Source organism: Strigops habroptila, chromosome 4 (assembly GCF_004027225.2).
Source record: "Strigops habroptila isolate Jane chromosome 4, bStrHab1.2.pri, whole genome shotgun sequence".
NCBI lineage: Eukaryota > Metazoa > Chordata > Aves > Psittaciformes > Psittacidae > Strigops > Strigops habroptila.
This window is the reverse complement of record NC_046358.1, coordinates 80,292,890-80,307,983: the sequence shown is the minus strand read 5'-3', so window position 1 is coordinate 80,307,983 and position 15,094 is coordinate 80,292,890. Positions and strand designations below refer to the sequence as shown.

General features: G+C 38.4%; 1 protein-coding gene across 1 annotated transcript in view; it reads left to right on the top strand.

The window, feature by feature from the left end:
- C4H7orf50 (chromosome 4 C7orf50 homolog) overlaps positions 1 to 6,451 on the top strand; it is a 32,681-nt gene extending 26,230 nt beyond the window's left edge. The window contains exons 3-4 of the mRNA XM_030485135.1: positions 751 to 832; positions 5,224 to 6,451. Coding sequence (XP_030340995.1) covers positions 751 to 832; positions 5,224 to 5,406 — 265 coding nt within the window. The 3' untranslated portion in view covers positions 5,407 to 6,451. The remainder of the gene's footprint in view (positions 1 to 750; positions 833 to 5,223) is intronic.
- The last annotated feature ends 8,643 nt before the right edge of the window (positions 6,452 to 15,094 follow it).

The window sequence follows — 15,094 nt, the reverse complement described above, 5'->3', positions numbered from 1 at the left end:
TGTTAATCATTTGTTTTATCCACTCAATTTAACAGTATTGAAGCAGCCTGAAGTTTTGAGCTACATATTAGAATCAGAATTCCTGGGGAGAGTGAGACCTAAAAAGCACTTTCCTGTGCTGTGAACACCAATATTTAAGTCACTTTTAGACAAATCCCAGCCTTAAAACATATGCTCCTAAAGAAAGATTTTTCTCTACTCTAGAATAGTCATCTGTGATGGGCTTCAGCCTTTGTTGAGGTGACTGTGTAGCATGAGTCTCTCCTTCCAGTCCTTTAGAGCCTGCTTAATTTCATGTCAATTTATAGTGAAATACCAGCTTACTGAAACCCAAACTTGATTCCTTGTCCCCTCCATCTCCCTGCATAGTCAAGTAGCCCTGCAGCTGGGGTAAGGATTTGGTTGTTGTGGGTCAAATGAGGGCAATGACCTCTCATAAAGGATTGGTCAAAGCTGAGGAGTGGGTCTTGATTTTTAACTTCAAGGAAAAAGTGCTTTCTGATGAAAATTTGTGACAGTTTTGGCCATGTCGTCTTCCTATAATCTTTTCACTTCTTGCACGGAAGCCCAGTAGCTGTTCGTTGTGTTCTTTTTGGCCACTCACACAACATGCATGCTAGTATCTGTTTCACAGAGTGTCATGAAACTCTATGTCGTGCATATAAAGTTACATGGAGTCATTGTAGGAAATATTTTATTAATAATTAATGTTTCAATCATGGTATTTAATGTACTTTTTTTTTACTACAGCTGGTCTGAAAACCCAGAAGAATGGAAGTTTCAAAAGACAAGACAAACCTGGCTTCTCTTGCACATGTATGATAAAGAGAAGGTTTGTATTAATGCTGCTTCTTCTCAGAACAAATATGATGTAAAGTTTTATACATTAGTTGTAGCTATTTTTATTAACAAAAAGTTGCCAGTAGTAGCCATGCACTTTGCTAATAGTTTTTAAATAATTTATAAATCAGTTACTTTTGTTTTTAATAAAATCTGGAATCTTTTTGATTGCTTGTAATTAATCTTTTTCTTTTGTTGGTGATCATTCCCCTGTGTACACTAGAATTTTATACTTTATATATGTCATTTTTATACTTGATATATGTCAAGCATAAATAGAGCAGATTAATGTTTTATATAAATCTGGAGTTTACTGAGAATTTGAGTCATCCTTAATTTCTCAATGTGGAACCCAATACTATAAATTGTGATTCTCATATTGCTTTAGATATCTCTGGCTCCATATAAGATGTGCAGCCATCTTGCCAAGATGTTAAAATAGCTTTCTCATTAAAATATAAGTGAAACCTGATGTTGATTGTGAAAAGCATAAAGTATAACCAGAAGATAAGCTTGCCTCATTACTGAAATCCATTCATTTCATAACTTAAAAACCAACATAGATTGAATTTCCAATAAGCATCCGGCCATTGTGGTGTTGAATGGGGGTTTCCAGTCATTCATTGTGTTGTTCAGTAGAGCAAACATCCAGCTGTTTGCACAGGGCCTTTCTTGTTGATTCATTTAGTTGACATTCAGTTAGGTTTTGCTGATTTTTTGTGTGCGCTTCAGGATTTGAATATTACCAATCTTCCTAACCCAAATTACTCAGCAGCTCTTAAGACAATCACCTGACATAGGGTGTTACCTTTATGATAAAAATACTTTTAGAGAACCAGATAATTAAAAGCAGAGTTTCATAAGGGCAAAAGTGTTCACAGAATATCAGACTTGAAAGAGATTAGTTGCAGAATACAAATTTGATTGTAGGTATCTAGGTTTTTTGCACTTCTGTTTTTAAGTTGTTCCTGTAAAAGTCTTTATCAACCCTTCAGAATCAGTGTAGGCTCTTTAAAACTACCTAGAAATCGTTTTACAGAGCAGAATGAATGATGGTTTTAGTTTTTTACCTGTTTACTTTGGGTTTTGTGTTGAAATATACTGGGAAATAATCAACTGTAAGTAGCATTTGTGTTATATATCAAAACACAGCTTAACTCCTTATTTCTCAACACTGAAATGAAACTTCCCCTTTTTTTAATCTGCTGAAAGTGCTATGATTTATTTAAATTCACATATTTTGTATTTTAATAATCAGAGATGCATTGAATATGAACTTTACATAATGATTAACATCTGCATTCAGATGCAGTAGTTAGTAGAACTGCTCAAGTGCTTGTAATTAAGCAGATGATGAAGTCTCTTTCTTCATCAGGACTGTGGGAAGGGCAGACCATCTTCATTTGAATATTTTTTATATGCAATTCAACTTCCTATCCATGACAGAATAAAATCTGTTGGATATCCATCCAAGCATGACTAAAATACAGAAGGAGACATGAGTTTCTTTCCTTCCTCAACAGCATCTTTGATCTCATGGTGTCACTTGGATGCCTACTGAAAAGCCATGCAAAGGAGTGAATTGAGTTTCTTGTACTGATAGGCCTCTTTCTATGAGAAACAAGTTAAGGTTTTAAAATCCTTTGCAACGTGAGGCTTTTTTTAATGTCCCTTTAAAATCCATCTGGTGGTTGGCTGACAGCTTCCAAGCCAAGCCCGTATACCTACAGTGTACATACTGCTTCAGGATTCCGTATAAAATAAACACTACATCATTTGTTGATCCTTGTCATCTGGCACAGCATTTTTAGAAAGGAACTACATCAGCTGTCTTCAGCTTCTCGGCTGCAGGGGCCTGGAGGGGTTTCCGAAGCTTCCTCAGAAGGTGACTGAGGAAAGCAAGCTTGGCTGCAGTAAGCTGAAGTTCTCTGTGCAGATACCTGTATTTGTTTTGCAAAACCTGTGGGCATCTGCAAGTCTAAAAAGCGTGAAACCTCCAGAGTTACATAGTATAATTTAAAAGTGATAACTGTTCTTTTCCTGCTACTATTCTGTAGTGTTTCAGCCCTTTTTCCCTGATGACAGTAATTATTTTGGGATATTTCCATGTTAGCTCCAGTGCATATTAGCTGGTAAGAGAACAGAGGCAAGGTTAGTGTGTGAGAGAGAAAAGAAACAAGAAAAATGTCAAAGCAGTTTAAAAAAAGAATAATAATAAAATCCCATAAGCATCACTTCCACTTGCCAGAGCCGTGGTGGGAGATCTGGATATCCAATTTCAAGCCAGCCCAAAAACTGATCTTAGAAGACAGATTGTGTTCCTTCCTATAAAACCACACCAAGAGTCCCTGAAATTCAGGTCTTGTACTACTGTATTTGATAATTAAAATTGAATTTCATTAGTTTTGCCACCACTTTTGCTGGTCCAGCTCTATTGTATGTCTAAGTTAAGAGGAAATATGATACTATCTTACCTCTTTGAGGCTTTTGCTTTTGAGGAGGTAAGCTTTTGCTGAGATAAACCTAATAGCTGCGTTAAAACAAAAAATCAGACTTTCTGAACACTTGAGCACTTATCCTTAGGGCAAAATACTACATGTTTTCTAGGCTTCAGGCAGCCACATGTCTGTCTGCACACTTAGTATTTCTAAGTTTAGAGTAGGCTTTTAATTGTGCCTTCAAGCACTTTGCTTAAATGATACAATAATAACTAATTCCACGGAGTGAGATATGACTATACCACAAGGTCTGAGAACAAGAGGTGTAAATTGCGTAGATAACTTGGCTAAGGTTTGAAACATAGAAATGTTGCTGAGCTTTAAAAACCCTGTACTGAGCATCTGCATTAAAGGAGCACTATCATGCCAAGATTGCTTGTATCTGAATGTCTTTGCTTGTTATTTGTACCAGCTTACTCTGAGTAAAAAGGTTGCAAAAATATAGGCATTTTTCATTATGTTTAAATGTGTTTAATTTGTATATTATAGCAACACTTCACATACCATCTGTTTCAGTGTTAGTCACTGTAAAATATTTTTTTTTGTATCTGTATTGTTTCTTTAATGCAGGAGTGTTTGTGTGAAGAATTAGGAAGTTTTCCATAGTGTAGAAGTGATGAGGCTAAATGCAGACTTTAGTTTTGATTTATTACTTTGAAGTACCCCTGATTGATGAAGGCACTGTTGGAATATTCCTTCTTCCTCTTCTTTTGGAGTGATAGAAGTTTCAGTGATCAAAGTTACGCTGCCAAATGTCAGTGGAGAACTAAGTTATAAATTAAGTATCTGTTGAAGCTCTGTCTTCTCTGAAATGTTGATACTTTGCAGAATTGAAACAGCCCTCGAATAATGAGTCTCCAATCCTTTAAATACTTACGTATGTGTTTAACTTGACTCATGTCAAGTTATATGTGTAAAGTTAAACATGGAGGAAAATATCTGCAGGATTAGGTCATTTTAACATCTCCTGATTCACAGCAAAAATATTCTCTTACTGGCTGAAATCTGTTCCATAGATACACAACATAAAGTTAAGATATGCTTCAGTGCAGATCTGTTCACCTAATGCTTTTGAAAATACACTGGTTTGAAATATCGAATAAATAATTCAGCAGCCTTTGCTAGGCTAGTGCCAAGATTATTTAATGTAATGTTCATTTAAGTTGTATGTTGTACCCGATAAGCTAAAATTTAACCTGTGACTAGTTAATTAGAAAGGAAGTGAAATGGAGGTAATGCAACTGGAGATGACTAAACTGCTTTTAATGTTAGGCCTGTTAGTAGAGCCTATCAGTTTTAGTCAGCATGATTTAAAAATTATTTCCATATGTCTGAATTTCAATTTGTTTTTCAAATCGAATTCTTTTCCTTTGTATGAGTATTCTGTCAAAGTGTTTGATGGTGGGTGGTGTCTCATCTCAGCAAACAAATGACTTTGGGTAGGGGCGAGGGTAATTCCCGCAAAATTCTTTCCTCAGACATGTGCATGCAATTCTCACTGAATTTGGTAGGGTTTGCATACATGTTTCCAAAAGTAGGATTTGGCTAGTAGTTGGGTTTTTTTAATACCAACAACTCTCAGCCTTGAGCTCATTGTCAGGGGTGTTTGCATTTGCTGATCAGCGTTTCCACATCTGCTTAGAATTTCCTCTCAGATGCTTTGCCCATCTGAGCACATGACAGTCCTCTCACCACGGTCCATCCCTCCCAGCAGCTTGAACCTTGGCAAGAAACACTTCCACTCAGAGGTGGGCACTGGCAAACACAAAAGCCCATGCAGTTCTAATTATCTTTCAGGTGGTGTTTTGACATGATTGTGAATGAGTATTAAGAGAGAAGAAAGTTAAACAGTTGGTTTTATTTTCTTCTTGATTTTTCTTTAAAGGTTCCAGACAAGTATTTCACCATTTTACTGGATTATCTGCAAGGGCTTCAAGGCAATGCACGAGACTTAACTGTGCAGAAAGCTGAAGCTTTTATGAAGGAATTCGATGATGCCAATGCAGAAGACCCAGACCTCTTGGAGAAGTGCGAGCGCATACGTCAAGTTCTGCAGCTGCTGTCCTGAGACTGTTTTTCTGTCTTAACAGTTGCCTGGTGGAGAGAAGAACAGGTTGTCATATACAGAGACTATAAATTGGTTGTAGAGACATATTTTCTAATAAGAATCCTAATACTGTATGTATCCTAATACTGGGTGTTCAGATTTTGTACACGTAAGTTTTTACAATTGCAAATATTTATCCTGTTTTGAGGTGATAAAATAAAAATAACATATTTGGTCCGTAGACATGTTATTAAAAGTAATCTGAAGTGCCTATCTTTAGAAAAATAAACCTCTCTTTCTTGTAAGTTTTTCTCCACCTCCCCCTGTAATTACTGTTAAATAAGAGGAGCTTTACAGTTCTTAATAAGAAGTGCAAAGGAACCAGCAAAAAACCTGGAGGGTCTTTTACAATGGCAGCTTTTAAAATGAGCATACAGTACAGTGCTTGCTCAGCCAGCTGTAATCTATCACTTTCAGCTTTAGAAGTATGTCATTTGGATTTGGGAAAGATCATTTTCAGTCTGTTGAACATGGGTTGTATAACACAGTTGCTTATTAGTACTTCACACGGTGATCTGGAGATACCATCAGCTTTGTTAGTTTTCCTTTTATATTTTAAAGTTTTCAAATGCATTATGGCAATTGTTTAGATATTCAGATAATGCACAGATGGGAACAGACTAAATCCTTTGACTATATGTAGTGAAGTCATCTGATTGTACCAAAACTTACCCTACGATGAGAAGTGCTGTGCTGCAACATTTTGTAGCCAGCCTGCCAATATTGCATTTTTGTCTTTCTCATGTAACTGGCGTCCAAAAGAGTTAATTTGTGTTCATTTGCTTTGACGTGAGACATTTGTCTCCTGTGAACATGCTGAAAATATGAGGCTTTCAAGTAGAAAACAAGGACATTAATTACTCAAAAGTTGGATGATTGGCTTATTTAATAACACTTGTATTCAGTCACTGTTCTTGACCTGATTCTTTAATGTTTCTGCAAACATTGTTCATACTTTATTAATAACAACTATATGAAATGTGTAGTGTTTAAGAAGAGTGGCTGTCTTTGGGAATTACAGCTTTAATTTGGGTGAGGGGAGGAGGGAAGGATCTATGGATATGCAGGCCTAATTTTTCAATAAGAAGCATTTGAGTGGATTTGACAGCCTTCACAGTCATGGATTAGTGCAAATCTTTAGAAGTATGAAATATATTGCTAGTAACAAATAACTTACGCTTTCTGACTTCTTGAAGGTGATGTTTTCAGCCAAAAAAGACTAGGGACCAGCATGTCCTGCTCTAACACAATAACTGTGATGGATACTCCAGCAGAATTCAGCAGCAGTGAACAGCCTCTCTGCTGAGCTGCTGATCCCTCAGCAGCAGCTCAGGTACTGTTCCAGTTACCATGGGGCAGAGGTTGGATGGGGGCTGCAGAGGATGCAGCAAAGGCCTAGAGCTTTTTGAGGCCCAGAGCTATATAAAACTGACCTCGCAGTTTAAAAGTTGGTGAAAAGGATCTGTAATAAAGAGAAGTGATACTGACATTTAGTGAACTTGTGAAAGATCATTGGACCTTGTATTTTATGTCTGAGAATATGCAGCTGGGAAAAACTGCTGTCACTCCAAGCATGACCTGATACATTTTTCTTTCCATCAGGAAAAATAGGAATTTCTCACAGATGAAGTTTTCAAAGTGTCTTTTTTTCAGCTTAAATGATGTCAGAGAAGAATTCGTGTTCTCTTTAGAGAGATTTGAAAATTGCCACTTTTGATTTCCCAGTCACACAAAACTGTGAGTCCTCATTGTGCTTTTAATATACCTCGTAGCCGAAAAGCACAAGAATGTTACAACTGTATTTTGCACTATATTTTGGAGAGGACTTATAAAAAAGATTGTAAAGGTAAGCTCCCAGCAAAAAGATGTGAACCTTTTATGATTTTGACAGATTTGGCAAGATTTGCCTTTCTTGGACCTTAGTTTTGATCATGTGCAAGCACTGACAAATCTGTGAGAAGTGAGGCTTTGTAGATCAAGAACATCATATTTCTTTTTATAGCAATCAATATTAAAAGCACATAAGGCCTGCCAGTCTGGAGTCCATGTGAACAATAATATTTGGAAAAGAACAGTTAAAGCCTCTCACCAGTGCAGTAAAAGACCTCTGTGAGTGAGGTCCTGCTCTGCTCTCCTCTTCCTCAGCTGCAGTTCCAACTTTTCCTTCGGTGCTACAGATTCCTGGGTGAAGGACATAGTCTTTGGCCTCTGCTTCTTACAGCTACAGAAAATTCGGAAGTTAAAAACTAAGGTAATTGTTGCTATGTTTGTGTTCAGTAGAGAAGGCAAAGTATGATGTTCTTTGCCACGTGTCTCTTGGTGTATGCTACGGTTCAGTGGTCAGTGGTGTCTCGAAATCGGGTAAAAGGCTTGTAAAACTTCTGCTTTGCATTGTTACTGAGCATGTCTTAGGTTTCAAAGCTCAATATGAAATATTTTAAGTGTTGTCTTATACTTGATGTTGTAGTGCAAATAAGGAAGGACACTTAATTGCATTTTGCTTTTTTACTTTGCCCCTTTTCTTAAGAATCCTCAACCGGTTGGCAAACAAGTCATCATCAAAACACCCATAAAAAGTAAAAACAAACACATTTTTGGGAGAGATGTATTTTCAGGCCCATTTTAGAGACAAGATTGTGAGCACCCAGACAGCTTATCCAACACAGCATGCAAATGCAATAACATCTCTGGCAATCAAATTCTCTTTTTTCCATATGCTCACCACCAGGCCAGCTTCTGCTTCCTGCTCAGCTGGGCATTTTCATCTAGGAATTTGCATTACATGATGAATAAGTATAGCAAGATTTCCTCCATCATGTATTTTAAGTTATTAAGTGTATAATCAGTTATTGAATTCCTGTAGCTGGTCGAAGCTGCACAGGAAGATATAATCTGGCACTTCATTCACTTTGTCATTTGGTCATGTAGAATTTTCAGATCTCAGCATCACTTATAGCTTAGGCAATCGTACGGATAAAGATAGGACAAAACCATGTCTCTGCCTCTGTTTAAATCAGTCTACTGTGTTAATAAAAATTGCATCCAAGGCTAGAAGTAACAGTGTGTGCAGACTGACAAATTTCATCTTCATCTGCCCACTCTAATTGTCTTCTAGTTGAGTTAATCTGTATTGTGTAGCTCTGGCTAGAAGAATTCATATCCTAAGAGAATGCTGAAGTCAGGACTTCTAGGCGAAATAAAGGAACAGTAATTACTTAGAATTGCTTAAAGCTGGAACTGTGCCTCTAATGGAAGTACTAATTACTCAAAAATTGACAATGTAGAAAGTTCCCTTTAATTTGGCTGATCCTTGCTATGGATTGTGCATCTTCTTGGTTCTCAGTTGTCTGCCCCCAATTTTAATTTGTTATCATGGTTATAAAATTACTGGCTAAATGAATTCTCTGTTCATATTTGGAAAGGGTGTGTTGTAGCTGTTGAATGTGTAGCTTATTTCCTTATTTCCTCTCACTGGAGAATAGCTCTGCTGTGTTTCTGTTGATTTTAAAGCAAGATGACTCCTGACTCATCCCCCATCATTTCCAATAGCTTAGAAATGCACTTCGGTTTGAGCTTAGGGTTGGTTTGTTTGGGTTTTCTTCACTTTTGCCACTGAGTAAGGCAAAGTAATGAACATTAAAATCTACTCACGTATCTGCAATTCCATGTCAGAAAAAAACAATCATGAAAGAGATTTAAGTTGCAAAGTCAAGCACTCAGAAAATTGGAAAACATAAGAATGGAAATTGTCTGTGTAATTTCAATTTTACTCCTTCACGCCTATGTGGTGTGATGCAACCTCTAATTATGTCATTTTCCATTGTGTGTGACTGATAAGTCATTTATTCAGTGTTTTCTTTGCAGTTCTGCTACAATTCTCGATTTAAAAATTTAGGTCTACAAAATAATAGTAAAGCTTAGAGAAACAACTTTGCTGTGTGGGTTTGATCCTGCACAGAAGAAATAAGCAGGAACTTTCCTATTCGTTTGGTATAGGAACTAGTCATAGATGTTTCATCACAAATGTTCCTTTTAAAACCTATTTTAATATTCTGGTTCATTTGCAGTCAAAATACTGCATTGATGTTACTTAATTTATATCCAGTTTTGTTGACATAAGACTTTCCAGTGGCTTATTCTGGTTTAGCCTTTGGTTTCCTTTTATGTCTTCCTTTCTGTACAGCTGAATGAGCTAGTTATTTCTGTCCCTGCAAATAGGAATATTAGTTGTTTACAGTGATTCCAGTCATACAAGGACACAATTAAATGTCCTTGCCTTTGCAGGACAAGCTCGTTTTAGCAGTAATTTATAATTGCATTCTATTTTAAATTCCTCATAAGAACATACATAGTCAACAACTTAATAAGGTCAAAAATAATGATTTTTTCAAAATATGTTTGTTTTCCCCTCCGAGGAGCAGGGAATACCAAACTAAATAAAACCACTGAGTAAATGGTGGGGGGAGGGCAAAGCAAAACAGTGGTTTATCTTTCTTTGTCAAAACAAAGCTGAATAAGAAGCTTGTGCTACTAAGAAAGTTTGGTGGTATAGACATAGAGGGAGGGCCCTTCAGTTAAAAACAGAACAACAGTCACACAGTTTCTCTTATTGATTTTTTTTTTCCCCTACATGCAGAAAATTTTTGGCATTCCCCAACAAAACCCACGAAAACACCTACGTCAAAAAGTTAAATAGGTTTCAAAATCAAATACTTAAAAGGCCAAGAAATGCCACATGTATATAAATGGCCAGAAGAATTCAACTTCTACCTCTCTGTGCTTCCAGCCTGGAGACTGAATGAACAGGGATTGTGTTAGAAGCAAACAAGTAAAAACCCCTAAATTATGTGAGCACATAGTTGAAGATTCCAAGTAACTCTCCTATTCATAAGAAGGTGGAATTATATTTCCTATTAGCTTTAGTTATTCAGATTTTTTGAAGAAGGTTTGCTGCTAATTGAAATACCATGTAGCCTTTTGCAGTGACAATTTGCATCTCTTCTCCTCATGATCCCACGTGCATTTTATAGACTTGAAAGCCATAGCACACAGAATCTGTCACTCTCATTTGCTTGTAAATAGCTCAGTCTAGCTACAGCACTGTGAAAATCATCCTTTGCTGTTGAGCATCTTTGGACCCAAAGGAGGATGTTGACACAGTTTCCATGTACTGGTCTAGAGATACAAAAGGCTTTGGCAGCATCCTTTGTATCAGCCAGGCTTTCTTAAGCTCCATGAAATTGCCAGAATCCAGTACAGTGATGCTGCTTATGGAATTTGCAAGTGAGCAGCATTGTTTGTGGAGCGCTTTGGGACATGAGGCCACAGAATCTCGTCTGCTCAGGATGCTCAGCCCACAGCTTAATGCCTTCCTTGGCCTTGCTGCCTGTTTTCAGTCTTGAGCTGCTGAGAGGTGCAACCATTTTATTTGTCCACTTTCTGTGGGCTTAATTTGACTAAACAAGCCATTTTAAAGCTATTTTGGCATATTGAAAACTTAAGCTACAGTGATAGTGTTTCTCTGGTAGCATAGATACGTATAAATAGATATCATGAATTTCACAAAGAGAGTACCCTTTATTGGAAGCAGAAGCTCATGCAGGATCCTTGAAGTGATTGCCCAGCACCCTGATTTACTGTGTTAAATAAGACTGGTATATCCGTGAGCTGTCACAAATACAGGCTAACAGATAGACATGGCGACAGAGAGCCAAGAAACCATGTATGGGCATCAAACATACCAGAGGGCAAGGATGACAGCCAGAAATGTAACCTCCTGAAGTTGCCTGGTTAAGGCAAAATGCCACCTGGCACAAATCCTGGCTGCCATAACGTTAAAAATAACAAATACTATCCCTATTACATAAGGAAATCTTTTGTCCTTGTTTAATGGGGCACTGAGATACGCCGGAAAGAATAAATACAGAGCTTCTCTGAACTCTTGCTTGTGCTTAGCGCTTAGGGCCAGAAGAGTTGAAAATACCAGGGTTGGCTTAAGCAAGGCTCTGTGTACAAACTGCTGGCATTAAATAGGTCAAATCTAAGCGTGCTCAGCAGCATCATCAAACCAGTTCACTTCACTGGTGACATCTCAAAGAAGATGTCACCAGTGAAGGTGATCAGCCCAAGAAAGGACTTCTAGTCCTTCACTTTTTGTGATGATCATGTTACTATAATAGAAATACAGAGTATCTGTGTCTTCACAGCAGCCTATAAAACCTCTGGATGGCTGCAATCCCTTGGACATGTTCTGCTGCTTATAGGTACTGGAGAAGCTGTTGAAGTCATTGTGGATGAACTTGAAACTCACCCCAGAAGCATGATCTGTTTTCGTCCCATCCCACTTCCAGTCCCATGAAGGAAACACCTGGCTACAGCAGTTTGAAGGGTAAATTCAGTGAAGGTGCAGCCACAGTGATAGCTGCTCTTAGAAATGATGTCCTTGTACTGTTTGTAGGGGGCACATACCTCAATCCGAATTCATTCTGTTGACAGATGTTTTTTTTAATCAAAAAAAAGAAAACCCTTTAGATAATTTTTATTTCCAATGCTTTTAATATGCTGCTTAATCTCAGAGATGGAAATTCTGCAGTGAGCGGATGGTTGCATTATGAATATTGCAGCAGGATCCTTCTTTCCTTCCTGTACAAGCTCCTGAGCAGATTATAACTTACTTTAACTGATGCATGGAAAAGTTCATCTGACTGAATTAGCAAAGAAGATGAGGAGCAAAACAGCTCATCAAAGTTAGGCAATGCAGAAGTTAACATGTATTTTGAAATAAGCCAGGTGTAGATACCTGGATTCTGAGTCTGTGATATTTAAACAAAACTCATTCGAAAATTATCACCTGTGCAGTGATATGGCATGAACTAGCTCTCTGCACTTCATTGTATCACTTTTCTTTTGAAAAGCCAAGACTGCCAACTGCAGAACACAGTTTGTGGAAGGAAAACTACAGTGAACTTGACGATTATTTCCAGAGATTGGTTCGGTCCTTGAAAATACTCATTGGCTCTCTGAAAAAACCCAGGGATTCCCTCTTTGTTTTCCAAGTTATTTTTTATTATCTCAGCTGTCTTTGGACAAAGGGAGGGGAAAAAAGTGACCGCAGAGAGATCAAGAGTATCTTTGACATTGTTTAATGAGAAAATACTGACTCTTGTTGAATTACCCTGTTAACACAGAGCAGACAGAGTGTCTCTGTTCATTTTTGTTTGGGTTTTGTTTTGAGGGGGGTCCCAGCAGAAGATGAAAGCATGGCAGGTGAGTCTTAGTTTATGCTGTTCCTGACTCGAGTGTTACAGATGGTTGCTGCTCCACAAAAAGAACGAAGGGAATGTGAGAATGCTGTCCTCCTGCAAACAGCACGTCTTGCACACTTTTCTGCTCTGCTTGTGCCGATGTTCCCCTTCCTTGTTAACAGAGCAGCATTTCAGCCAGCAGAATGCATCAATCAACCTTTATTTGCATCGTTGCTGTGGGTCTTGTATACCTCATAAAATTGCTTTATTGGTCAAATTAAACTTTTGACCTGCTATACAGCTTGCAAGCCACTGGTGTTTTGAATTGTCTGCAGGAATGATTTGAAGGATGCTCGGTGGACTCCAACATCGGTGCTGGCAAAAGGCAACTGAATGCAGGTAATGAAGAACACAACCTTAGAGAGGAAACAAATTTCACTGTAATGTTGAACTGTGTGAATGATGATTGAAAACGACAACTACAGCATGCATGCCTTAAGATCAGGTGCCGTAGAAGTTGCTGACACTTGAATTCTTTTTCTTGAGGTATTCTTTTTCTTGAAAAGTATTTCTAGTTCAGCCAGTTACAGGAAGATAATATCAGTCCCACAAAATTTATTGCAGAGATTTGAAAATGACAAAATACTGTGTCCTGCTACTGCGGCCCCATGGATAAAAATGTGCTGTAGCATTTCAGAGTGACTTTTTAATATCTGGAAATGATAAAATAATTGTCTTGGAGGAAGGCAGACAGATGTCTCATCAGATTTATCTAGAAAATCCTACCATTTCTCTCAGACATGACCTTTACCTAGGTCATCTTATCTTTCTTGCAACTCAACTAGATCACTATGATGGGCACTGGCTTGTTGTACCCTTGTAATGGATTCAAAATCCAGCCCAAGCTGTGTTGTGGATAGAAGAAAGTAAAATGCTTATAGTCCTGTTCTGATTGTCAGGATGCTAAGGCTATAATTCAAGTCATTAGGCTTAGTATGTAAAGCCCTTTGTAATCCAAGTCTTAAGAATCTGAAAGGTCACTTGTGGTCCAATAATCCTGAATAGTAAATGTGATGAGCTAGCGGTGACTGTCTGATCCTAAAGCACCTCTTAAAATAAACTCTGGTCTCTGCCCCAAAAGCATATGCACGTTATTTCTACATGATCTAAGAGGCTGTGCAAAGAACAAGCAGCTTGACTGTTGCACAGCATCATGCCACACTGATTTTTTGAAATTATTTTAATAATAGGAGGACGCTCAAGGTTTTAAAGACACACACCCTCCTGTGGCTGCAGTGGTCCAGTGGAGAGATCTCTGCTGCAGAACTGCTCATCACCAAGATCCCCAAAATCCTCCCAGAATCTGCCAGTGCAGCTGCTCATTTAAATAAAATGAGCGAAGGTGGCTTGAGATGATAGGAACAGCAGGGCTTTGCTCATCCACTGGTCCTGACAACAGTGTTGAACATCATTCATACAACAGAGCGTTCACACAAGTGATAGGGAGAGGGTAACATCTGGTCAGAGGTGCAGCAGTTGGCATTAAGCTGGCAGGGGCTGAGAAGATCTGTCAGATCCCAGCTAACTGTAGCCCAGCTGTGACCAGCTTGCAGGGATCCAAAAGGCTGTGGCTTTGCAGAGCAGCCCAGGAAGGGGGTTTGGTACCTGACGGTGCAGGATGGCTGCATGGAAGGAGCCACGGGGTAGTTTTGTGGGAGGAAAGGACAAGTGGCAATGTGTCAGACAGGGAGGATGCAGGCATGGGGTGATGTGATATTTTATAGGGTTGATTCCATGTGAGATTGAGCCCATGCTTTGCTGTATTGCAGTTGGAGAGCTCAGCCCTTTACTCACCTCCTTGACATCTCCTCAGGAAGATGCCAGAGGGGTAAGGAAATGGAGGACTGGAAATGCTCAGCCATTTATGGGACCACTTCTAGTGTCCCCTCTTAGTACCTGACCCTCCTTTTCATCCATGTTTTTGTGCTGAAGACAGTTAGATACCAGCTTGGAGGAGGGCTGGATGACTTTGTTTTTCCTCTTTAATATCTCCTTGCCTTTCAATTTATTCAGTATTTGGAGTGATTTGATCTTTACATTGTATTTATTTAGTGGTGCTCTGAATATGGTTATTTTTGTGCCCTGAAGGGCCTACTTCTCCATTCCGTATCAGTGTGCAACTTTTATTAACATCAAGGCGTGGTACATGCGTAAAGGAGCACTGAATAGCTAAACTGTTCTTAAATACCTGTGTCCTCTTGGCTTTTCTGTATGGAATGATTATAAATTTTTTGTCCTTGCCGTGTTTCATCAGAGGATGCTGCCACACCAGGTAAAGCTGGGGAAGTCTGATCATCCCTTTATTACAGAAGGGAAAAACATAGGGAAAGAGATTAAAAGATTTG